The sequence below is a fragment of the Lepidochelys olivacea genome, assembly GCF_965140295.1.
Source record: "Lepidochelys olivacea isolate rLepOli2 genome assembly, chromosome: 4".
Lineage (NCBI taxonomy): Eukaryota > Metazoa > Chordata > Testudines > Cheloniidae > Lepidochelys > Lepidochelys olivacea.
This window is the reverse complement of record NC_140414.1, coordinates 72,175,411-72,199,880: the sequence shown is the minus strand read 5'-3', so window position 1 is coordinate 72,199,880 and position 24,470 is coordinate 72,175,411. Positions and strand designations below refer to the sequence as shown.

The 24,470-nt window shown below is 41.8% G+C and overlaps 1 protein-coding gene across 2 annotated transcripts in view; it reads left to right on the top strand.

Moving 5' to 3' along the window:
• Nucleotides 1–24,470, top strand: part of NAF1 (nuclear assembly factor 1 ribonucleoprotein) — a 73,530-nt gene that overhangs the window by 27,342 nt on the left and 21,718 nt on the right. For both annotated transcript variants that reach the window (XM_084627220.1, XM_084627219.1), the window contains exons 4-5: nt 8,307–8,389; nt 14,649–14,809. In XM_084627220.1, coding sequence (XP_084483346.1) covers nt 8,307–8,389; nt 14,649–14,809 — 244 coding nt within the window. The remainder of the gene's footprint in view (nt 1–8,306; nt 8,390–14,648; nt 14,810–24,470) is intronic.

The window sequence follows — 24,470 nt, the reverse complement described above, 5'->3', positions numbered from 1 at the left end:
ATATGGATATAAAAATATTACCAAAAATGTCCACATTTATCACAGTAGTGAACGAATTTTTAATGTTAGAATAAATAACACAACTACTGTGAAAACAAATAGTACAATAAAACCTCCATTTTAAAATGTACCTAAAGCTGCTGTAGAACTTCTGGCCTGCTGTGTTCCGAGTGCCACAGAACTTGGGTTTGTTTTGCTGCAGAATACATAGAGGAGTGGGGAAAGTTTATGTTGGTGCAAAAAGGCATATGTGAATTTTTTTTTTTAAGGTGTCTTCGCTTGTGTGAGTTTGAACTAAGCACAAACTTCCAGTATGTTAATTTACTGTTCACTTTGGCTTCTTATGAGAGAACTGAAGGTAGTTCAGTTTTCCTACACCCCCAGAGACTGAGTAAGTCGGGTAGTCTTATGATAGCATGCTTGCAGACTTGGTTGATAAGTCGGACATCTAACAATCAGAAACACACTGTACTTATAGCAGTTTTACTAACTTAGCCTACTGGGGCACTTTATTGTTTAAAGTCCCATTGCAAAAAGATTACCAACAATGCTGCTGCTTAGATATGTTTAGTGAAGTTTTGCAGTGACATTAAGGGTATGTCTACGCTGACAGTTACATCGCTGGCAGTTACATCACTGCTCAGAAAGCACTGAAGGGAAAGAGCTGTTGTGTGTTCACATTGGCAGCTGCCTGCGCAAGAGCATGTTCACACTTGTGGCCCTTGCAGCGGTATTTGGAGCGGTGCACTCTGGGTAGCTATCCGACAGAGCATCTCTTCCTTTTCTGCTGCTAAGGGGGTCGCGGGGCATCCTGGGTGCTGTCCCAATGCCCTGTGATGCATTTCTTCGCTTCCCAGCAATCCCTGTGCTTCTGCCCACATTTGGCACCATCTTTCAACGGTTTGTGTACTGTGCGCCCTGCCTCTTTGGACTGCAGGAATGGCTTCCGAACTGCTGACCAGTATGCTGCTCGCTCTTACTAACACGTCACAAGTGGCAGTGGAGGTATTCCTTCAACTACAAAGGCAAGAGGAGTTTGACATTGAACTCACCACGCATAGTAGCTACGACACAAGATTGCTTATGTCATTCATGGACGTGCTGACCACAGTGGAACGCTGCTTTTGGGCTCGGGAAACAAGCACTGAGTGGTGGGATCACACTGTCATGCACTTCTGGGATGATGAGCAGTGGCTGCAGTACTTTTGGATGAGGGAAGCCACATTCATAGGACTATGTGATGAGCTTGCCCCAGCCCTGTGGCAGAAGGACATGAGAATAAGAGCTGCCCTATCGTTGCAGAAGGGCGTGGCAATTGCACTGTGGAAGCTGGGTATTCCAGACTGCTATCAATCGGTCACTAACCAGTTCAGAGTGGGGAAAGTCGACTTTTGGACTCCTGTTGATGGAAGTGTGCAGGGCCATTAATCGAATCCTGCTCCGAAAGACCGTGGCTCTGGGAAAAGTGTGTGACATTGTGGATGGCTATGCACAAATGGGCTTCCCTAACTGTGAGTGAGGGGTGGGGGGGCGGCACGTGAGCAATAGCTAGCACGCATATTCCAATTCTGGCACCAGATCATCTAGCTACCAAGTACATTAATCGGAAGGGGTATTTCTCTATGGTTCTCTGGGCGCTTGTGGATCACCGTAGGCATTTCACGGACATTAACGCAGGCTGGTCCGGAAAAGTGCATGACGCATGCATCTTTCAGAACTCTGGCCTATTCAGGAAGCTGCAAGCAGGGACTTTCTTCCCAAAGATCACCATAGGGGAAGTCGAAATGCCCATTGTGATCCTGGGAGACCTTGCCTATCCCTTAATGCCATAGCTTATGAAGCCATACATGGGGCACCTTGACAGCAGCAAGGAGCGGTTCGACAACAGGCTGAGCAAGTGCAGAATGACTGAGTATGCTTTTGGCTGTTTAAAGGCCCGCTGGCGCTGCCTATGTGGGAAGCTGGACTTGGCCAATAACAATATTCCTATGCTTATAGCAGTGTGTTGTACTCTCCATAATATTTGTGAACGGACGGGTGAAAGCTTCACTCAGGGCTGGACTGCTGAGGCTCAGCACCTGGAGGCTGAATTTGAACAGCCAGAGACCAGGGCTATTAGAGGGGCACAGCGTGAGGCCATAAGGATCCAGGGATGCAATTTGAAACTGAAAGCCACTAATAATTGTTGCTATGCTCGGGAGTTAAGTGCTTGTAATGCTAGGAGGTGATTGTGATTGGTGGGGACAATGCATTGTGAATGTTTAAGAAAATTGCTTGTTGCTTTGCAGGGCTCTGTTTGCTTTCAATTAATGGAATAAAGATTGCTTTCAAACTAAAACAATTCTTTTATTAAAAAACAACCAGAGGGGGGAGAGAAACAAAATAACACATCAGCACTGAAGGGTATGGGGGAGGAGAAGGTCCCAGGAGGAGGTGGGGTCCCGGGACGGTTAAAGATTTGTGAATGTCCAGGTATCATATGCAACCTTGTCCTTTGGAGCACAGTGCAGTGGGTACTGCACTTCAGCAGGACTAAACTGCAGAGGGATGGGTGTTGAATGTGGTGGGTACTGGGAGTCTGCAAGGCTGGGCTGTGATGGGGCAGGAGAAGAATGCATCGGGTACAGATTGGAGCCCCGAGGTTGATAAGAGCGAGTTCACGGTGTCTGGGGGGGCGCACGGGAAAGAGTTTTGCGACAGTGGCTGCAGGGGAGGGCGGGAGTGGAGCTGCTCGGTTTGCAGTGCTAGTAGCGCCTGGAGAGTGTCCAGTTGGACCTCCATAATGTTTAAGAGCCGCTCCGTGGCTTTGTTCTGGCGTGCCGCTTTCTCCTTTCGGTCCCTCTTCTCACTGTCGTGCCTCTCCTTCAATTCTTGTTTTTCAGCGGCGGAGTGCATCATGACATCACGCAGAAATTCCTCTTTAGTTTTTCATGGCTGCTATCTAATTCTGCACAGCCATTCAGCCAGCGATAACAAAGAGGGAGGCTGATCTCACAAGATCATCTCTGTGAAGCCAAAACATTTTACACAAGCAGTATTGTTTAGAACACACAGACCACTGATGTAAAACACTGCCACTATTCACATTCCTGTCACTAACTGGCTGACCCCAGGCAATCACACATGAGCCACAAGACCCCCAAAATGGTGAGTAACCGCAGGGTAAATCAGTGTTCCAGGACTGTACTGTACACTGAGCATGTGGCTCTTGGGGAGAGCTAGCACTGTAGAGGGGGGCCTGATAATCATTCCTGTCCCCACATTTTCCACAGGCTGTGTTCATTATGGAAGATATCTCGCTGCTGAGGGTGAGCAAGAAATCAAGGGAGGGTCTTCTCCAAGATTGCGGCTTCCGCCCTGGCCCTTATGCGGCTCGCCTGTGTACAGCAATGGTGTCGTACCCCATCCCCCTGCCCAGTGACGGCAGAGTGGTGAAGGAAAGTTACTGTTAATGGGGCAAGAAACAAAGCAGCTCTGCCAAACAACCTGTGGCAACTGATTTCCCAGTCTCTCCATGAGAGTTTCCTGGAGATTTCTGAAGCAGATTCCTGTGAAGTGAGGAAGTCAATCAACATCCTGTTCCACCGCTCAGACTAGGCATGTAGTGGTATGTGCATCGTACAGACTCTACCCTGCTTTCTGCAACCCTCCCGCCCCCAACAACTCACTTTTCCCAAAATCAAAGCCATTTACCAGGGGCCTCCTCTTCTGTTTGCACTTAGCCAAGCTCCGACAGCTGTGACTGGCTAGCCTCTTCTGGGGTAGAAAAGAACTGGCTGCATGCATCTCTGACCTCCGAGTCATCCTCTCCCTCTGGGTCCCGCTCCACATCCTTGTCCAAGATTTGCTCCTCCTGGCTTGGTCCACTCTTGACTGGCATGCGAACCACCGAAGTATCCACGATGGCCTTCGCAATGGAGGTGGGGTCGCCACCGAGCATCACGGTCCGGCTTTTTGTAGAACTGGCAGTTTGTGGGTGGAGCAGCAGTTTGCCTCCCACACCTTGTGGCAGGTGTTCCGCAGCTCCTTCACTTTGACCCTGCACTGCAGTGTGTCCCGGTCATGGCCCCTTTCTATCATGCATCGTGAAATCTGTCCATAGGTATCATAATTCCTATGGCTGGAGCGCAGCTGGGACTGGACAGCCTCCTCTCCCCAAATGCTGATGAGGTCCAGCAACTCGATATTGCCCCAAGGAGTGGATTGCCTGGTGCATGGATCAGGCATGGCCACCTGGAAAGATGCGCTGAGACCACTACATGCATCACGCAGACAGGAAGGGGACTTTCAGATTTGCAAAGGAATGTATGGGGTGGGGCTCCCATTGTGTCACCTGAGGGCAGGGCAGTAGAGTTCAAACCGATGACCAGAGAGGCGAGAACAGGCATTGTGGCGCAGCGCTGTAACTGACCAGGGTGTCTACACTGGCACCACAGCGCTGGACGCCTCTCATCAGGGTGGTTTTTTATACAGCGCTGCAACTGTGCAGTTTCTGAGCACTAAGTGGCGTGGCAGCGTGTACACCTCGGGAGTTACAACGCAGAAAGCTGCTTTGCTACGCAGAAACTTGACAGTGTGGACAAGGCCTAAGTGATTAAGAGTCTACCTTAATGGTAAGACAATGAGAATGTTTAATTGAGCATTTTGTTGCCTCAAGAGGGGACAATTTACCATTGAGTCTGGATTTAGTATTCCTGAATGTTGTGCCCAGGAGGCCCATTGAGTTTCTGTGGGCCAGCAACTATCAACACTAATTTCTTCTAGAATAAAGGAACAGATCTTAAATTACGTGCAGTAAAGCAGCAACAATAAATAAAACCCGTGAATACAGTCAACTCTTTTTTAAAAGAGACTACAAAAGGAATAAACTTCCATTTCCTCAAAGATGAAAATACATTAAAAGAAATCTAATTAAAAGAATCCAGTAGGCTTATTTCCTGTCTACCAAACTATGTGTTTAAAACAACAGAATTTTTTGCATATGTGTTTAAAGGAATAGGTCTGTTAGAACAATAACTTTGTAGCAGTTTTTATAATGTATTAATATTTGAGACAGCCTGTCCTGTCTGCATGGTCCTCCCCTTAGAGGTGCGAGTGTCCCACCATCCTAAATAGCTCTTTAAAGGAAATGCTATAAGTCCAATTCCAGGGAACTTTTTTCCTCATTTATTCTAGTTCTTATACTGGTGTCTTAATTGTAGCCTTTAGGCTATCTGATACCAATTCTTAGAAACAAATAATCCCCGATGCCTTTTGAGGTGGTTATATCTTTAGGAATGCTTGTTTCTGGTACTGCTCTAAACATATGCTAAACACCTCGGTACAAGGTAATGGCTTTCAGGTACATGAAGAGTACCTTATGGTATGGTATGTTCATTAAATATTCTAAGGTAGCAGTATCATAAATGTTCTATAATAGATTGCCATAATCAGTGTTTTTTTGTTTTGTTTTGTTTTTAAAAAAGGTACTGCTCAGTGCCTGTTCAATTATACCACTCTAGTAAGCTTCCATCAGTTATGGAGTATTATAGCTCTCTGTCAGGAATCTAATCACTTTACAATTAGCTTTAACAGCAGCACTGTGTGGAAGCAATAAAGCTTCCATATTTATAGCGACAACATAACGTGAAGTTAGAATCTCTGTGCCATAGTGTTTTGGCACATCTGAGCTTCCCTTCTGACAAGTCTAGTTCTTTGCTGGAAGGGAGGTTTACCACAATGCAGGATATTGGGATGACCTTTTTAAAAGGAAGGAAAAAGATGGTAGCATTATTTAAAAAAAATATACCATTAACTGAGATGTACTGACTCAGAAGAAACAAAGTACAGATGTATCCACAGTTCCGTCTTCAAAGGATAATGCTTATAACCAAAAATTAAGTTAACACAAGCACCAGAGAGAGAATTTGGCCTAGACCTACAACCATGTCTGCAGAACACTACTTTTCCTACAGGCAGCCTCCCTTCTTTTTTTCCCATGCAGCAAATTTCTAGCACTTAATTGCTGCACACCTTCTCTTCTGGAAATGCTCTGGCAACCGTTCACTTCACTGGGGACAAGGCATCCTTTGTCATCTTTGCCTTTCGCATCTTTTCAGACTGAGTCATTTAACTGTTTTGTTCAGTCTTATAATGAGAAGTGACTATCCTGAAGCCCATGGCACTTGTACGTAATTTAAAACATACAAAGTTAATAATTCTTCAAGTAGATGCAGCTGTGTATTCCACATTGATGTGTGTGTGCTCAGTGGACTGAAGCTGGAGAATTTTGCCTAGCAGTATCTAGGAAGCAGCTCTCAAGCCTCATGGAGACTAACATGGTATTTTAACAGCTAGGTTCAAATTTTATAACTTTTATAAAATTCAGGCCCTACCAAATTCATGGTCCATTTTGGTCAATTTCACGGTCCTAGGGTTTTAAAAATTGTAAATTTCACGATTTCAGCTGTTTAAATCTGGAATTTCACAGTGTTGTGATTGTAGGGATCCTGACCCAAAAAAGGAGCTGTGGGGTGGTTGCACAGTTATTATAGCGGGGGTTGCGGCATTGCTACCCTTAGTTCTGTGGTGCTGCTGGCAGTGGCACTGTCTTCAGAGCTGGGCAGCTGGAGAGTAGCAGCTGCTGGCCGGGAGCCCAGCTCTGAAGGCAGAGCCGCTGCTGCCTGCGGAGCTGGGCCTTCAGTCAACAGCTGCCACTCTCCAGCAGCCCATCTTTGAAGGCAGCAGTGCAGAAGTAAGGGTGGCATGGTATGCTATTGCCACCCTTACTTCTGTGCTGCTGCTGGCAGGGCGCTGCCTTCAGAGCTGGGCACCTGGCCGTGCAGAAGTAAGGGTGGCAATACCGCGACCCCCATGTAAATCCCTTTTGGATCAGGACGCCCAATTTTACATCTTTATAGTAGAGGGTAAAAGCACACAAAAGACCAGATTTTATGGTCCTTGAATTTGGTAGGGCCCTACTTATAATAAACCATAGTGGCAGCTGGTGGTGACCCCTATACTTAGATTGAAGAGCACTTAATTATAAAGATTCTTGTGACTTTTTTTTTTTTTTAGAGAAGCTGTTAACACATCCTCTACCAGGTGATGCAGCTGGTCCTGTAATTCAAACTGAGTATAATAGGTTTGGGGAAGGTTCTAAAAATTGTAAATAATGGTTTTTAAATAGTTATAAATATTTCAATAATACATACAGTAGCCATTCTTTGAAGTTGTTAGCTGTGCAGGTGTGCTCAAATATTTTCACTGCAGCTAAGCTTCAAAGGCCCAGTATCTTTGAAGCAAGAACAAACTAACTTTATAGAGAAGGTAACAACTTTTGCTGTGTTCATGGGACTGGTATGTCAATTTTGGCTGGGGGAAGATGGTGGAGATTGAGTGCAACTCAAATAGTGCACCATGCAATTGTTGTGCATTTAATCTGCATTATTTGGTCATTCTGATCTAGGATTTATCACTGTAGTTAGCCAAACTGTTTGTTTGTTTTTTCTTTAAAACAAACAAACAAACCAAAAATTACCCAAAACAAACCCGCCTCCACCCATCCAACAAACCAACACACTTTGAACAGTCTTTGAAACATGCTAAAGACCCGTAGTCTAGGACATAACTTCAGTCTTCAGAATGATTGCATCCAAAAGTAAATCTACACCAGCAAACTACTTTCTCCACAAACTTGTCAGAGTCAAATTATACTTAGTGATAACTAGTGACTTGCTACTTTTTCATATGATCCCGCTGCCCTCACTTGAAAGACGAGAAGCTATCAGGGAATCCACATTATGTTTTGGGCCAGAGGCAAGTTTTGCTTACCTATGATGGCTCCTAGTATGTGAAACTATTCTATCGTTCCCCCTTCTTTTATTCCTTTTTTAAAATTTCTATCTGAATTAATTTCTTCTCACTTTTCTCCCTCCCCCATGAAGGTCTAATATAAATATTGGTCCTGTACATAACTTTTCCTTTTCTCTTCTTCCTACCTAGAATCTCCATCAATGTGTCATTCTTGCAGTATTGCAAGAGTATTGTAAGAGAGGTTTTATTATATAACCTTGGAGTTATTGTTCTTTCTTGGGTGGGTGCTTTTATAACTCCTCATCTTGCTAATAAAATCTGATACTGCAACAAAAATGCATGTATATTTCATGACGAATATGCATCGGTGTCTCATCCACAGATTTGATTTTATTAAAGCTGTTTCATAATTAAACATGCTCTTTATTATTTGCAATTACTGCTTCTTGTTAAAATAATTTGGTAAATACATTTTTAAAGGTTAATATATTTTAAATCTTCTTGTATTTTAGTAATAATTGAATCTCTGAAAGGCCTACCTCCGGTAAATGAGGAAAGCATCATTTTTAAAGGAGATCGGCATGCAGCAGGAAAGGTGTGTGAAACACAAAAGCTATTATATTGTATTGCAGTTTGTTCTGTAAAATATTTGCTAGGTTACTTTGCTAGCTCTTTTTAGTTTAGAGTGTGACTATTTTTGCATATGTGTTTGAACACCTAACCTACGTATCTTGCATTTAACAGACTGTATATGTAATACTAGAATAATTAACCATACTTCTAATACTTTCAAGGAAAAAAGTCTTAGTGTTTTATAAAACTGAGTTTTCAATAAGACACTTCAGAGGTATTCTTGTAAATGAAAATATTTCTTAACGGGACACAAACTTCAAATCATGCATATATGAATATTTTACCTTCTCTTACAAGTTACATTCAATATAACTATAAATGAAACATCAGTTTTTTTGTTTTATTTTGTGCATTTGACAGCATTTTTCTATAGCAGGGTTTTTCAAACTGGGGTCCAAGGATCCCTGGAGGTCCATGAGGGTACTCCCGGGGGTCAGTGAATCATGTCTGGGGCCCCTGGCCCTGCTGATCAACTCCTCCTCCTCCTCCTCCTCCTCCCTGCATGCTGCGGAACAGCTGTTCAGCGGGGTGAAGGGAGGCACTGGGAGGGAGGGGAAGGAGCAGGGATGGGGCGTGCTTGGGGGAGGAGGAGGAAAGAGGTAGGGAAGAGGAGGGGCGGCAGGGGGTGGGAAGAGGTGGGGTGTGGTCTTGGGGAAGGTGTGGAGTGGGGGTGGGGGTTTGGGGAGTCCTCAAATTTTTAAATCAAAATTGGGATACTCGGGTTCCTAAAGTTCGAGAACTGTTGCTCTATAGTCATTTTCACTGTAGTCCATTTCCCCCTCTTGTTTATGTGGGAATTGGACAGCAGTGGGGGAGAAGCACTCTTTTTTCCCCCCCAAAAAAGAAAGGGTTTGAAAATTACAAACATTGACTTTTTTATTGTGGGGTTGCACCAGTGAAAAACTCTCCCATTTTATTTTAAACTGACTAGATTTCAAGATCTTTATCCTTTAAAGAATTACAGGACAATATAAGAGTTTCTGCTGTTGTTTGATTTCAGGCATGTAAAAATGATCTAAAAGTTAGCTCTTTTTAGCAGTAAAGTTTGGAGAGGGTAGGATCTACTCCTAAACTGTAGGAAAGGTATGGGGTGTTTTTAGATCTCTGCTGCTGTTTTAACCTTGGGCTAATGTTATGTTGTTCAGATATAATCAGATATATTCTCTGAGAAAATTGACTATTAAACCTTAGTTGCTTATGAAAAGTTGATTTACAGGGCTTTCTCTCTGGAAAATTTCAAAGTTCTGATGCAAACAATGAAGGTGGGTGTTCGGGATATTTTTTTAAATAATTTTTTTTTTATAATGGAAAGAGTTAGGTTGCTTCTGGCTCCTACTATAATAGTGTGTATAAATTAAGACGGAATGCACATTTCCTATTTAAAAATAAAATCGTGAAACCTCTTTATCAACACTTAGTATTGATATCTAACTACTAGCAAGCTTACTGTATAATTTTAGGAATGGGAGTCTTTGTGTAGTCAGGAACTATCTGCAGCTCTCTTCAGAGTAGGTATCCCGACATTGATCAACAACTTTTCAGAAGGTAAGTTCCTGGTCATAGGAAAGATAATAGGGTTTTGTTTCCACCAGTCTGTTGAGTCAGCTGCTTGTGGCATAATGGACTCCGACGCATGCAAAGGAGAAGGAGTTTTTCCGCGTTTTCTTAAATAGAAAACAGACCTATACTTGGTGCAGGAGAGGGTGCTTGAATTTAAGGGTCTGCTTTGGCTTTAGAATTTAGAACTTCCTGACAGCTACTGTAAAACTTATACAAATGATGTAGGGGCTTTGATGGATGTCACATGATTAGCAGAGTTACAGCTTTTCAGAGAGATGGGGAAAAGAGATTGTGCCTAGAGCTGGATGGGAAATGGTTTTCCCGTGAGAGTTCAGAAACTTTTCTACTCTGCAACAGGACAAAATCAAGACGTTTCAAAATGTTTAATAAAAAGTGAGAGGTCTCTTCTCTCCCCCACTTCCTCCCCCAGTCCCATGTGAGTGCCATAAGAACTATAGTCAGCCTGTCTGTCTGGCCCAGTGAATACAGAATTATTTATATGACATGAAATAAATTGAGGACTTGAATCTGGGCCTCTCAAATCACAGGTGAGAGTCCTAACCACCAGACTATTGGCTTTTCTGAGGTGGGATTTTTTCTGTGGTTAAAACCAGAGAATCCATCCTAGATCTGAGAAACATTCCCAACAAAAATTTCCTTAAAACAGATATGTTTAATTTTCCAATGGAAAAACTGTGATGATGAAAAAAAATTCCTGACCAGCTGGTGTAATAGTGCCTTCCATCTTAGAGTGTGTGCTATGCACTCCCCTTCTCTGGCTAGCATGGAGAGTATAGGGCTCTGGTACCTTCTTTCTCCTCTCCAAACCTTTGCAGAAACTATCACTATTAGGGGCACTGGTTCTTCAGAGTTCTTCTGTTGGTAAGTCAAAGGATTTCTGTCATGCCTGACCCCTGCATGGTTCCTTTTAATCTCACTTCCTTACTATATGTTTGTTTCTAGACACATGTGGCCAGGTCTTTCTCCACTAAATTTCAGTATGATCCACCTGCTTATCAAGACTTCATTCAGACTTCAGTTTTTCCTCAGAACTCAGTGAAAAATTTGAAGCCATCTAATTGCAGAACAAATTTAAGTGGGTTTTTTAGATTAAATTGTACTTTTCCCCTATATTTTATACCTACTTGAAAAGAAAATTATATCCATTTTGTTTTAAACAGGGAAAGAAATTGTTCTTGAAAAATACTTTCTTTAAAAATTGCTACCTTCCAATTGAATAGCACCAATTTGTGGCTGTATTGGTATCAGAAGCCAGAAATGAAAAGCCCAAGAGTCTGTAAAATAAGTTTCCATTCTGCTTTTATACTTTAAGTATTAAAATGTTTCTGCACATTGGGTACTAGCTGTACAGTGAAGGCTTTCTCTGGATTGAACAAGCAATAAAGTGTAAAGGAAGGAGATTTTTACAATCTGTTACTTCTCATCAAGATAGTGGTTGCCAGCTGTCTTAAAGCTGATTATCTTAATTTAACTGCAGATTTTGAAAAATCAGTTGACCCATTCTGAGAAGTGTTTCAGATTACATACAAGCTGTTTGAATTATATCAAAAGAAAATGGATTACTTATCTAAATTATATATTTAGATAAGTAAAATTATAATTTAGATTAAAAAAGAATATGAGCATGATACTTGGATTATTACAAATCATTTAGTGCTGTAAAGCTGTGTGGTAACTTGCAAATGTGGGCAATTACACAATACATAGTGAACCTATAGGGACACATTCCCTCGTCCAAAGAGTTTCCAGTCTAAATAAGACAAGTTGCACAAACACAGCAGTACAAGTGAGGGATGCAGTGTGGATGGTAAAAAGGGAGGAAGGGTTGCGTGAAGAGGTGAATTTGAAGCAGGGGGAGAAAGTTCTTGGTAGACAAAGACATGGAGACTATTCCAGGTGTAGACCCTACCAAATTCATGGCCAAGAAAAATGTGTCACAGACTGTGAAATCTGGTCTCTTGTGTACGTTTACCCTATACTATAAAAGTACCCTATACTATATGGGTACACAGTGGTGCCTTCAGAGCTGGGCAATCAACCAGCAGCCACTGCTCTCTGGCTGCCCAACTCTGAAGGCAGCACAGAAATAAGGGTGACAATACTGTGACCCCCTTACAATAGCCTGGCAACCCCTTTTTGGGTCGGGACCCCCAGTTTGAGAAATGCAGAGTCTTAAGGGCTTTACATGTTTATATTTTGCCGTTTTTAAATACGTATTCATGTTTTATTACAACACCGTGAAATTTAAGATTTAAATATTTGAAACTGTGAAATTCAAGATTTTTAAAGTGCTATGACTGAAATTTACAAAAATGGACCATGAATTTGGTAGGGCCCTGGGTATAGAGGACAGTGTGGCAGGGCAATCTCCTGTCATATCCCGGGGAGACCTTATAGAATTAAGTTTCATTATCTTTGGGGTTCATTGTATTAAATCAGTGGTCCCCAATGCGGTGCCCGTGGGTGCCATGGCGCCCGCTGGGGCATTTATGTGCGCCCGCCTACTGAGAGGGGAGCACTTCCTCCAGAAAACCCGCCGCCGAGGAGTGTGGCTGCCAGACAACCAGCCGCCGAAATGCTGCCGCTTCTTGGTGGCATTTTGACGGCGATGCTTCTTCATGACGCCGCTTCTCGGCAGCATTTAGGCGGCTGGTCCTCTGGCACCTGCCACACTCTTCTAGGAACATGAATATGCTATAGCAACAGAAAGGTTGGGGACCACTGTATTAAATAAATGGTTTATATCAGTGGTTCTCAACCAGGGTTCCGGGGCCCACTGGGGTGCCCTGGGCAGGATTCAGGGGGTCCGCCAAGCCGGACCAGCATTAGACTTGCTGTGGCCCCAAGCAGAAAGCTGAAGCCCCACCGCATGAGGCTGAAGCCTGGGATTCCAAGCCCCGCCACCCAGGGCTGAAGCCAAAGCCTGAGCAACTTAGCTTCACAGGCCCTGCTTGCTACGCCCTAATGCTGGTCCTGCTTTTTCTATGCAGAAAACAGTTGTTGTGGCACAGGTGAGCCTTGGAGTTTTTATAGCATGTTGGGAGGGCCTCAGAAAGAAAAAGTTTGAGAACCCCTGGTTTATATATTATTGTGAACTGGGATTGTGTGTAACATTTTGAAGGGGGAGCTGAGAGAGCTGGGAGTTCAAAGGACTATACTGAACAATGTGCTAGACAAGAATGGGCTTTTGGAACAAAAAGTGTTAAGTGGTTTTCCTGGGGAATGTCGGGGGGTGGGGTTGAATGCAAAATTCCCCACCTCTGATTATGCAAAAAACTCCATACTTTTGAAGCTATGCCAAGAGGAGTGGGTCATTGTTTGCTGATCACCTGTTAGGTGAGATAAGATTATAGTCAAGAGCAGTATAAAGGAAAGATGGAACTATTTGTGGTAATTGCGGTTCTGAATCTAAGATACTTATGAACTGGTAACCCATGCGGAAACCCAGTTGTGGGCTTTGAAGGACTGATACATACAGAGATTGGAGTTGGGGTGATCTCTGGTAAGATTTTTAGCATGCTTATAGATTCTTTTATTGTTTTCAGTGTATTCTCTGTAATGCTTTCACCTTAAGAATAAATGTGCTTTCTTAGAAAGCTGTGCTGTTACTTTCAACTGTGGCAATTACACTGTTCATAACCTCTGGGAGAAAGCAAAGTGCAGATGCTGGCCCTTTGGGCAGTCCAGCTTGCTGGAAATATCACAGTGTAGGTAGGGAACTGTGCAGCCTGGGTGGGGGAAAAAAATCATTCAGGAATGATAGTGATGTGGTTCTCCGTCCAAGAAAGGTGACGGATGAGGAGCCAGTAATGTAGAGTGATTGCCCTTGGTAGACCATGGAGGGGAAATACAAGTGCCTTGCCCTGAACTTTGACAAGCAACATGACAAAAGAGAGGAGACCAAGAGTTAGAAAGGAAAGCAAAGAGGTTACAATGCAAAAGGACAGGGAGGAGCAGAGGGAGTCAAAGCAGTAGAAGAGGATAATGAGAGAAGGGTGGAGGTAAGACTGTTAGCAAGGGTGAGGAGTTCGCATTTGGTGAGAAACCGCTACTGGTGTGGTGGTGACAAGGTTAGATATAAAAAGAAGAAAATTAGTTTTTAGCAGTGATATTTGCAGAAGAGAGACATAAGTCTCTGTCAAACAACTCATTAAAAAAAATCCGATCACAAAATCTCAACGTGCAAAAAATTAATTTGATGTGTCTATTTTTTTAAAATGCACTAGTTCAGTGGTTCCCAGACTTGTTCCCCGGCTTGTGCAGGAAAAGCCCCTGGCGGGCCGGGCCGTTTTATTTACCTGCCGTGTCTGCAGGTTCGGCCAGTCGCGGCTCCCAGTGGCTGCGGTTCGCTGCTCCAGGCCAATGGGAGCTGCTGGAAGCTCCCATTGGCCTGGAGCAGCGAACCACGGCCACTGGGAGCTGCGATTGGCCAAACCTGCGGACACATCAGGTAAACAAACCGGCCCGGCCCGGCAGGGGCGTTCCCTACACAAGCGGCGGAACAAGTTTGGGAACCACTGCACTAGTTAATGTTGTCTTGATAATAACCAGTAATGTTTACTTTTAAAACTTCACAGTTGTCTTTCTCCTTGGAAGTTGTTTGTTCAGGTAAATTGTAATTCTTTTTTTTTTCCTTTCAGATATATGAGATATTTGGTCCTGTTTTGCATCCCTTCTATGTGTTACTGTTTAACAGCCCTGAGCATATTGAAGCAAAAGGTATTAATATCCAAGATACCGTGTATTTTGCACCATCAGTGGAGGACTTTACCCAGTATATATTCACAGAGAAACTAAAACAGTGAGTCTATAACTTATTAAAATATTAATATAACGTATATTTTAATGTAGCTAAACAAAGCACGGTATCTTAAACTGGCCAGAATAGGAACGAAAAAAAAAATAGGTAAAGATTTGGTACTACCAACTTCGACAAAGATAATCTAATTTTCTCTGCATGTACTTTTCTTTAAAAACAACTACATAAAACACTCTCACAAAACTGTTCCATAAATTCACAGCCATGCTGTAATAACGAAGTTGTACATATTGTAATGTATAAAGATAGTTATTAGAGGAACATATGTAATCTTCAAGCTTCTAAGTGTTTGAGCAATTACTGAAACTTATTGTTAAAACAACGTAAAATACATAACCAGACTTCCAATCTTCCTATGTCACTATTTTATCTGAAATAATTTAATTTTATTGTAATTGGCACAATTTCTGCAAAAAACCCCCACCTCTTTTCTTTGTAATGTATTGCATTTTCTTTCTTCCACAAATGAAAGCTGTCTTCTGTCTGAAGAGACTCTACCACCAATATAATAATCCTGCTGACACTGATTTTTTTATTCCAAATTTGATGTTATAACATAAAATTCGTTGTCTAGCATTATGACAAAATAGCACTTTTGCAACTGTAGTTAATATTACACAACTCAGATTGCATCTATGTGCTGCAAGTGGAGGGTGGGGTGGTCATATTGAGTAGCAGTACATTGGCTGATGTAGCCCATAGATACCTGCAAGGCTGCCACAAAGCATTTAGGACTGGCTTTGCATTCTTCTCATCCTGCATCAGCAGATTCCCTCAGTGTAGTTGGGTATGCTGAGACTTATGATTATTACCTGAGAATCAGAGCTCCAAGTACAGCTAGCTTGGGTCTCTTATAAATTGAACTCCAGTGCAGCCAGCATTGATGATTGACAGCAATTGTAATGCTCCAGGTCCTGCTCCTGACTAGATGATTGTAGCTTCTCGAAAAGGAACAGCTCAAAGATCAGGATCATAAGGGAAGCTATGATCCCCTTTGAAAACGTAGCCTGTGTTCAGCCCATATTGAACAAAGTAAAGTTTCAGTGTTTTATGCATAAACCTCACTTAGTTTTGTTAACCAGTACACCAGAGGAAAGTAGATGTTCAATTAATAATGTAATGCTTTTAATGAAGAATAATCACCTGCTAAAAAGGAAAATACACTTGTCTGAAACATGAAGTCCAATCTAAAGAGTTTAATTTTAAGGTTTATTGTTACATAATATTTCTGATAAGTCAGCCTTTTGATGGACTTGTAAATCTTAAGAATAAATGCCAAAATTCAAAAATAAAAGAATTATTACCCCTTCTTGCAGAAGGTTATTTAGTATCTCTGTTCATGTGAATTGTGTTGTGGTATGCTGAGGAAGAAAAGCCTGGCTCAGAAGTAGGATGATAAGTTTGTCATTGTTTCCGTGTCTGGCTTATAGCAAGGTTTGAGTTTTATGGGCAATCAGTATGGTTGCAAAGTGTCATGTAATGACCTACCAGAGCTACAGGTTCCCTTTGATACTTCGCTCTGGTATTTCTGACAGATATTTGTTTTCTTACAGAAATTCTGGGGGTGGAGGGTGAGGAAGAGATGTTTTTGTTCCTCTGACATTAAAGGCAAGAGTTACATTCCATCATTAAAATAACTTGGCAGTCTTCTGCTGCTCAGGAATAATCAACTGTGTGCACACAACAAAAAGCAGGTTTCCTCTCCTAAGTATTTGTGTTTCATCATTGTTGGTTCTGAGTGCTTCACAATTATTAATAGATTTTTATCTTCCCAATTCCTGTGTGAGGCAGGGAAGTGCTATGTATGGTTTTACAGAGGGGGGGATTGAGACACATGCCCAAGCTCATATGGGTAGTCTGTTGCTGGAGCAGGAATTGAATCAAGATCTCATGAGTCCCAGTGCAATGCTATAACCTGTGAATCATATTGTAGGCACTTGAGGATCAGAGTATGAAATATGTGCTGCTATGAGAATATTAACTGCCCTTAATTCTTACTGTATGTTGTAGCTGCTTAATATTTGTATCTCAGCAGAAATGTACTTAGCAATAACTGTCTGTTACCTTCTTCTTCCCTCCATTGTCTTCCTTCTCTCTAGGGGAATGCTTGTTAGGTGGTGAGTCTCTTAAAAGAATTTTTCTTTCTGTAAAGTTTCTTGACTGAGGTAGAAATGGGAGGGGTTACTGTGTCTGACTTCAAACCACTTGGAATTGTAGATTCTTCTTTCCTGGCTTCCTTGTTGGTGGAGCTATAATACCTTAATATAGGTGATGCTACGATGAGGGAAGAACAGTGCAAGTAGAATTGTTAGTAATTTTTCCCTGGCAATCCATTATGCAGCTGCTATTAGATACTTTTGGGGTAATATACATGTGCACTTCAGTTATTTCTATTTACAAGTTTTATATAACACAATTGTGGTCAGAAAAGCTTATTATATTACTTTTGGACAGGTTGCTACACCAGATTTTTAGTATTATGATAGCTAAAAAAATTTTTCTGAAAACTGTCATTTTCAGTTAAAACCCAGTTGCTGTCTTGAATATAATTGACATTTGATTAGCATGGGCTCATTAGTGCTGCCTTTGACAGCCTCAGGAGCCTTTGAGAAAGCTGACAGATGCTTGGATTTGTCTGAATAAGTTTCAAATTAAATCTTCAGAAAGTCCAGTTTATTTACTTGTTTTCAAGACAAACCCTATAGAAGCATTCACTTATAAGAGCTGTGTAGAACTATCTACTGTTGCTTTTTGGTGACCTCCACCATTTACATATGTATTGTTTGTTTAGATTGCCATAGGACCTCTCTTCCATTTGTCCTTGGGACCAAAATTTCACCAGTCTCTTCAGCAATACCCAACAATAACAGTATTTTTCCAAACTTATTTTGTTTTTTATTCCTATAGAATCTGGATACATTCAGTTAATACACAAGAAAATAAATTTGGGCTCAGCTCTTCCCTTTTTCTGAACAGACCCCTGGGAGGAAACCTCATAGGGATCCTTCATGTAGCTCCCACATATATGATTTCAGTGTTGGGGTAGGAGCTGGAAAAGGGTACAGAGCCTCTGCTTAAATCTGTTGGATTCCCACAGAGGCACTGGCTCTAGGCCTCCAGTGGGAAATCCCACTCCCTGGCCTCATGGCCTCCTTAGCTGCACTGCAAGGGACTTCGGCTGGCAACAGCTGCCTCTAGGAACACTGAGGAGGATACAGAGAAGTTGTATTATCTTTTATCCAATTCCTGTGGAGTTGGCGAAGAATAATGTGCATGTCTTCCACCCCTTCCCAGCACAGATCCCAGATATAGGGAGGAGATGGTATCACAGAGGAACCTGAGTCACCCTTCCTTGTGGGAGATCTGTCCACAGAGGATCTCCTTCCTTGTATGCATTGAAGGGGAATATTATGGTCCACAGAATTTACATAAGTCAATTAAAACTCATTTCAGAGACCTCAGTTGCCACTGATGCATTAAATAGATTGATACTTTATAATAAAAACTAAAAGTGGGTTTTAATATCTAGAATAATTAGGTTGCTCAATCGGAAGTGGTAAGAACTATCAATATTAGTACATATTTTTTTGTGTATCTTATCAATCAACTTGAGTACCTTGGTGCTCTTCCTTAATCTGTCCATCAGATATACCTACTGTGAGGATTACAACAGGCTTCACGGCAATCCTAGATTTAGTAATTCTCTAGAACACAAAATGGTGAGTTTTTTGTTCCAGGCTTAATTTTGTGACTCTAGCCTTTAACAATTTAAGTTAGATATATTAACAAAACATAGATTAAAAAGTAGATAAAATAAAATACCCTTCTACTTTCTGACTGTGTTCCAAAATACAATTTTTTATGCTCCTTGTAAGGTGACACTTGTTTTCCTCACTCTCATCTACTTTTCCCCTAAAAAAAAGTTACCAGATTTTTCATGTTTTATGTGCTTTGAATATAGATGTTGTTAGTTTCAGGATAACTGCACTTTTGACCCCCTCTGTGATTTGCTCAAGCTATACTTTCTTAGGTCTCAGGCCTCAAGCAGTAACCTCTCTCTTGGCAGAGGCATGCGCTCCTCTTTCTCTAGACTGGAGTTCAAGGCTTGTAGGCCTCCTGCACTTCAATGTGTTTATTCCAGTAGGCCTGACCAGAATCCAGCACTTGCACTTTGTGTTCTCTAAGGTCTATGAATAGTGTAGGCAAGTAGTTACAAGTAACAAAACAGCTCTTTCAAAGTAGAGTACATTTATTTTGGGATAAAAGCCTTAGAGAGAGAATATATATAAAACAATAAAATGGTCTAAACACTATATTAAACTTACCAGTGTCTCCCTGTCAGTCCTGTGGAGACGTTGGCAGGTTCCAGTCCTTTCAACCCTTTTACAGGGTTTGGCTCCCACTCGGACAAAAGTCATATTAATTTGTTGAATCAAAATAAAGGGTCCCCTTCTCTCAGTTCAAGCTGGCTCTTTATACCCCCCAAAAGCCTTTGTACCCAAGCTTTCCGAAACAATTAGTAAAATTAGGTAAAATGAATCATTATCCCTTCCCTCAAGGGAAGCTTCAGTCACTGGGTATGTGCATAATTAGTTTTGGTATTTTACAGTAATCACCCCCTAGAGATTCCAGATTCCACAGTGAGCCAGGAACTTGTTACAAGTATATTTAACACTTTCTGGTACAAAGATCTATGAATATCCCATGGGTCCATATCATCTGGCCCATCTCAGGGTAATAGTCTTTGACGTTTTCATGCTGTTAAGGCCTGGCACACATCATTCAGATAACATTCATAATGTTAAATGTAATAGTCTCAAGATATGCCTGTGTTAATCGTATCTGTCACAGATGCTATAAGAAATTGCAAACTTTTCCGCAGAGTCTTGCTGGAGGGCAACCTGCTGTTTCTCTGAACCATTGGGTAGTATAGTTTATGTATTTTAATCTACACATTTGAAAATTGGATAAAAATTCCTCATAATTTGTTCTTATAGTGCTGCAAACTTATGGAAGCCCCTCTAGTGGCTCCAGAGTTGGGGCTGAATTTTTTACACTTAAAGAATTTTATGTATGAAGAATTCAGCGTATCCTCTCCAAAATTATAGCTCAGTGGTTTGAGCATTTGCCTGCTAAACCCAGGGTTGTGAGTTCAATCCTTGAGGGGGCCATTTAGGGATTCCAGGCAAAAATTGGGGATTGGTCCTGCTTTGAGCAGGGGGTTGGACTAGATGACCTCCTGAGGTCCCTTCCAACCCTGATATTCTATTAGTCTTCGGGTACAGAATACATTTTTTGATAATTGACAAATAAATCCAAGTTAAAGTTTAATTTAAAAATGGGTCCACTAAGGGACTTAGCACCCTGTGTCAGACAACTGTTGTGTCCTGAGAGATCTTAATAATGGAACTGATCAAACTCTTTAGGCTTCCCATATAATTATAACTTACAGTTCATTGGCTACCTTTAAAGCAGCTTTACAGGAATAAAAGTAATTTTTTCCCTTATTCTTCATAACAGAAAGTTTCTCCTTCAGCAGGCCCTGATAAATTGTGTTACAGAAAATTATTAAACATTACCCTCTTTCAAAATAATTGCCATCATATAGCTCACAAGAACAATGAAGTTAGAGTTGCCATTAGAAAAAAGTTCTTCATGAAAATGGCCACTGTCTCCTATTGTTCCCAAAAGGAATGAAGCCTCGATGCTTGAGGAGAGATTGACTCCTGAGACATTCCACCATCCCTCAGGTGTCTTGGCTTTTCCATGAGGAAAAAATTGGAAGTCAAATGTTTTCAGAAACAAATATCTTCTAATTTAAGACTACAAACACTATTGTGTATGAATCTTAATTGTATGGTTACTGCATAATTGTAGGATGAGGTTAAGGTGCCTTAATTGTGTTTTTTCATATCTTACCATGTTTGGATATTTCTTAAATGTAACATTGAATTTCCTGGGTTTGTAATGCTTGTTGTTGAGATAATTACATCTTTTTTACCCTTTGTTTACCCATGTACTTAACCCTAAGGAGTTCAATATTTTATCTAGGAATATAATAATACAATTTTTCTTTTTAAAGACGTTCATGCGTGACCACATTTGCTATGAGAAGTTATAATGGCAGATGCAATTTCAAATGCGTTCCTAACAAAGCAAGTACTAGCGATTCAATACGCAAAGTGCAATTTGGTTAAAATTAGATTTTTAGATGGTAGGAATCAAGCTTACCTAGTGTTCTGAATCCCTAATGTGAACTGGTAGTACATTTCAAGTAAAATAATGTATGAAATTCAGATTCTTGAGCCAGTTTTGTACTTTAAATCTTTGAAGTAATTATTTTCATTATCTGCTCCATCTTGATAGAAGACATCTCTCTCTCTCTCTTTAATGTTAGTTTTGTAGAGTTCAAGGCCAGAGGGAACCATTTGATCCCCTAGTCTGACCTCCTGCATATCACAGGCCATTAAATTTAACCCAGGTACACCTATATCTTTTACATCTGTTTCTTCCTTATCAGGAATTTGAATTAATCCTCTCAGTTAAAACTCAATTTTGAAACTAGCTTTTATTTACTACTTAGATAATAAATAATACTTAACATTTACATATTTGTTTACATTTACAAAGTGCTATAAAATATAACTAGTTTATCTTTCACAATATCTCTGTGAAGTAGGTAATTAAGCATTGTTATCCACAGTTTACAGATAGAGAAACTGAGACAGAGTGGTTCAATGACTTCACCATGCAATACAGTGAGGCAGTGGCAGAGCTGGGTTCAAAACGCTGAAGTATTTGATTAGGTAAAATCTACTGAGTAATATTGCATTAGGAATTTACGGGTCTATCCAGGGGTGAAAGTAAGTCTAGGGACTTACTGGTACAGGGCGGGGCTGGGGCCGGCTCTGGCCCCTGGAAGGGGAGGGGCCTCGGGCGGAAAGGGCGGGGCTGGGGGAGGTCAGAGGTCAAACCCTTTACCGGCAAGTGCCTCCTTCCCTCTCCCTGGGGTAACAGCGGCAGCCATGGGCTCTGGCAGCGGTAGCAGCGGCCGGAGTCCTGGGCCCTTTAAATCGTCCCTGGAGCCTGCCGGAGCCCTGGGGAAGCGGCGGCGGGGCTCCAGGGACGATTTAAAGGGCCCAGGACTCCGGCTGTCGTTACCGCTCCGGGCCCTTTAAATCGCCGTCCCAGCCCCGCCGCCGCTACCCCAAGGCTCCAGCAGCGAGGCTCTGGCAGCAATTTAAAGGGCTTGGGGCTCCAGCTGCTGCTGGGAGCTGCAGGCCCTTTAAATTGTGCCTGGGGAAGTCGATCCAGCCTGGTACAGCGCACCGGTTTACTTTCATCTCTGGGTCTATCTTAATTCTCCTATGGGAATTTCAGTTTTAAGATTGCTTGCAGCCACTAATACAGCTTTAACTGTATCCATATGCTGTGATCCCAGGCTAGATTAGGCTATGCTAAATGTGAGGGGAGGCAGAGGCAACCAAGACCAAAGGGATAATTTTAAATTTTCAGTTATTTAAAAGGGAAAACCCAAAACTGTAGCAGGAAAATAAATAATATAGGATATTACCAACTACCTACTAATTATAATAATAAACTGTAAGTTAACAACACAGTAACTTTTGTGAGCTTGTACACACTTCCTTACTTTGTACAGTTACACCAAATGCATCATTATTAATAAGAACAAAAGAAATTACTCTCAGCAGTATACTATGTCACTTCAGAGAGGAATCCACTTTTCCTCTCCTTCGTTGTAAGTCCAGATCTACTCTTGCTGTCCTATCTTTTGCTTCTCTTCAGCTTGTAGTGCTTGTTAGATTCGTTGTTCCTGTGGCTGTATTTCTTTTCACTGAGTTTATCCACAGGTGTGGGTTTCTTCACCTAGTGGCCCCTCACTTCTCCATTATGTGCGTTTGAACTGTATACTTTCAACAGATTTTCAGACAAGTCATTCTCTGTTCATTTACTTTAGATCGGTGGTGGGCAGCCTGCAGGCCGCACGCGGCCTGTCAAGGTAATCCGCTGGTGGGCCGCAAGACAGTTCGTTTACATTGACCATCTGCAGGCACGGCCGTCCGCAGCTCCCAGTGGCCGCAGTTCGCTGCTCCCAACCACGGGGAGCCGCAGGAAGCGGTGTAGGCTGTTTTTTGGAAAAGAATCTGAAATGTGAATCCCAGGAAATATTCTTAAGAACATTTAGAAGAAGAATAAGAGAATTCCTACAACTCTGTATTTGCACTCAAAATGTATAAATTCTGCAGTATATGCATTCCTATGGTAACAGAATTATCAGTCTTTGAAGAAAAGACCAAGGACTCAGTAAGAGACAAACAAGTGGCCACTATGGCCCTCATTACATATTATAATATTCACCAGGCCATACCCTACTTAACTTCCTCCTCCCACATACCTTTGCTTTCCACAGAGTGCAGAGACTGCTCATTTTGTGTGCCACCTGTGGGCCAAACACACCAAGAATGGCAGGGAAGGTTAGGAGGAGATGGGACACAATGGTATATTGGAGAGTTTGAAGGGGTGTACCAGTGAGTATGCTCAGTGCAGACTGGAGAATTCTGCCTTTCTGAGATAGCATTCCTCCCATAGCACAGTCTGAGGCAATGTAACTCTGACCCATCTCAATTTGGTGCTGTAACTTAAAGGGATAATAGAACCGCAATACTGCTTTCTAGAAATCTCTATTGTGCTTTGCTCAAGCCATGGCTTACCACTGAAACAGAACATTAGCATAAACAAATATCTTAGCAAATATCCTCGTATTGGAGATCAAAGCATTTTTTTAATTATTTGTAAGAAATGGGGAGAGATATTTTCATTGTTTTTTAAAAAAAAGGCTTGCATAAACTTTTTCTCAAATATCATGATTTAAGTTTGGCATACAGTGTTGATGTTTTCACAAATGGATGATAGTACAATTTTACTCATAGACTCATAGACTATCGGAGTTTGAAAGGACCTCAGGAGATCTAGTCCAACCCCCTGCTCAAAGCAGGCACAATCCCCAATTTATTTATTTTTTTTATTTTTTTTTGCCCCAGATCCCTAAATGACCCCCTCAAGGATTGAACTCACAACCCTGGGTTTAGCAGGCCAATGCTCAAACCACTGAGCTATCCCTCCCCCCCATTTAACTTGTCATAGCTGCTAATTTGCAGAAGACTGACACATGGAAATTCAGGGACAATAGTCAAGCTGACCATTTTTGCATTTGCTTTTTATGTTGATATGTTTAGGTTTTTTACAAACTTTTGAGTGAAATTTAACTCAGGACTGGTAATTGTTCATCTTCTGTGTTAAACAAGAAGTGTTTACCTTTGTTTCCTTAAGCCATCTTTCTATTGTGCCAGTAAGTAAACTGCAGAGAAACCTGCGAGAATAGTTGAATGCATTCTCCAGCTGGTGGTAGATGTGTGTGTGAGGGGTTTCTGATCACAGAAAGGGGAATGAGATGAAAGTGATAGCAAGAGGTAGTGTGTGATCATTGTGGTTTGGGGAAAAAGGGGAGTTCATATGTAACCCACATACTTTCTGGGTGTGGTGTTATGTCCCATCAAGTGGCACCGAGACCACTGAGAGAGAGAGAGATTGAGTCTGCTCTGCAGCCTTAGCTAACAGTGAC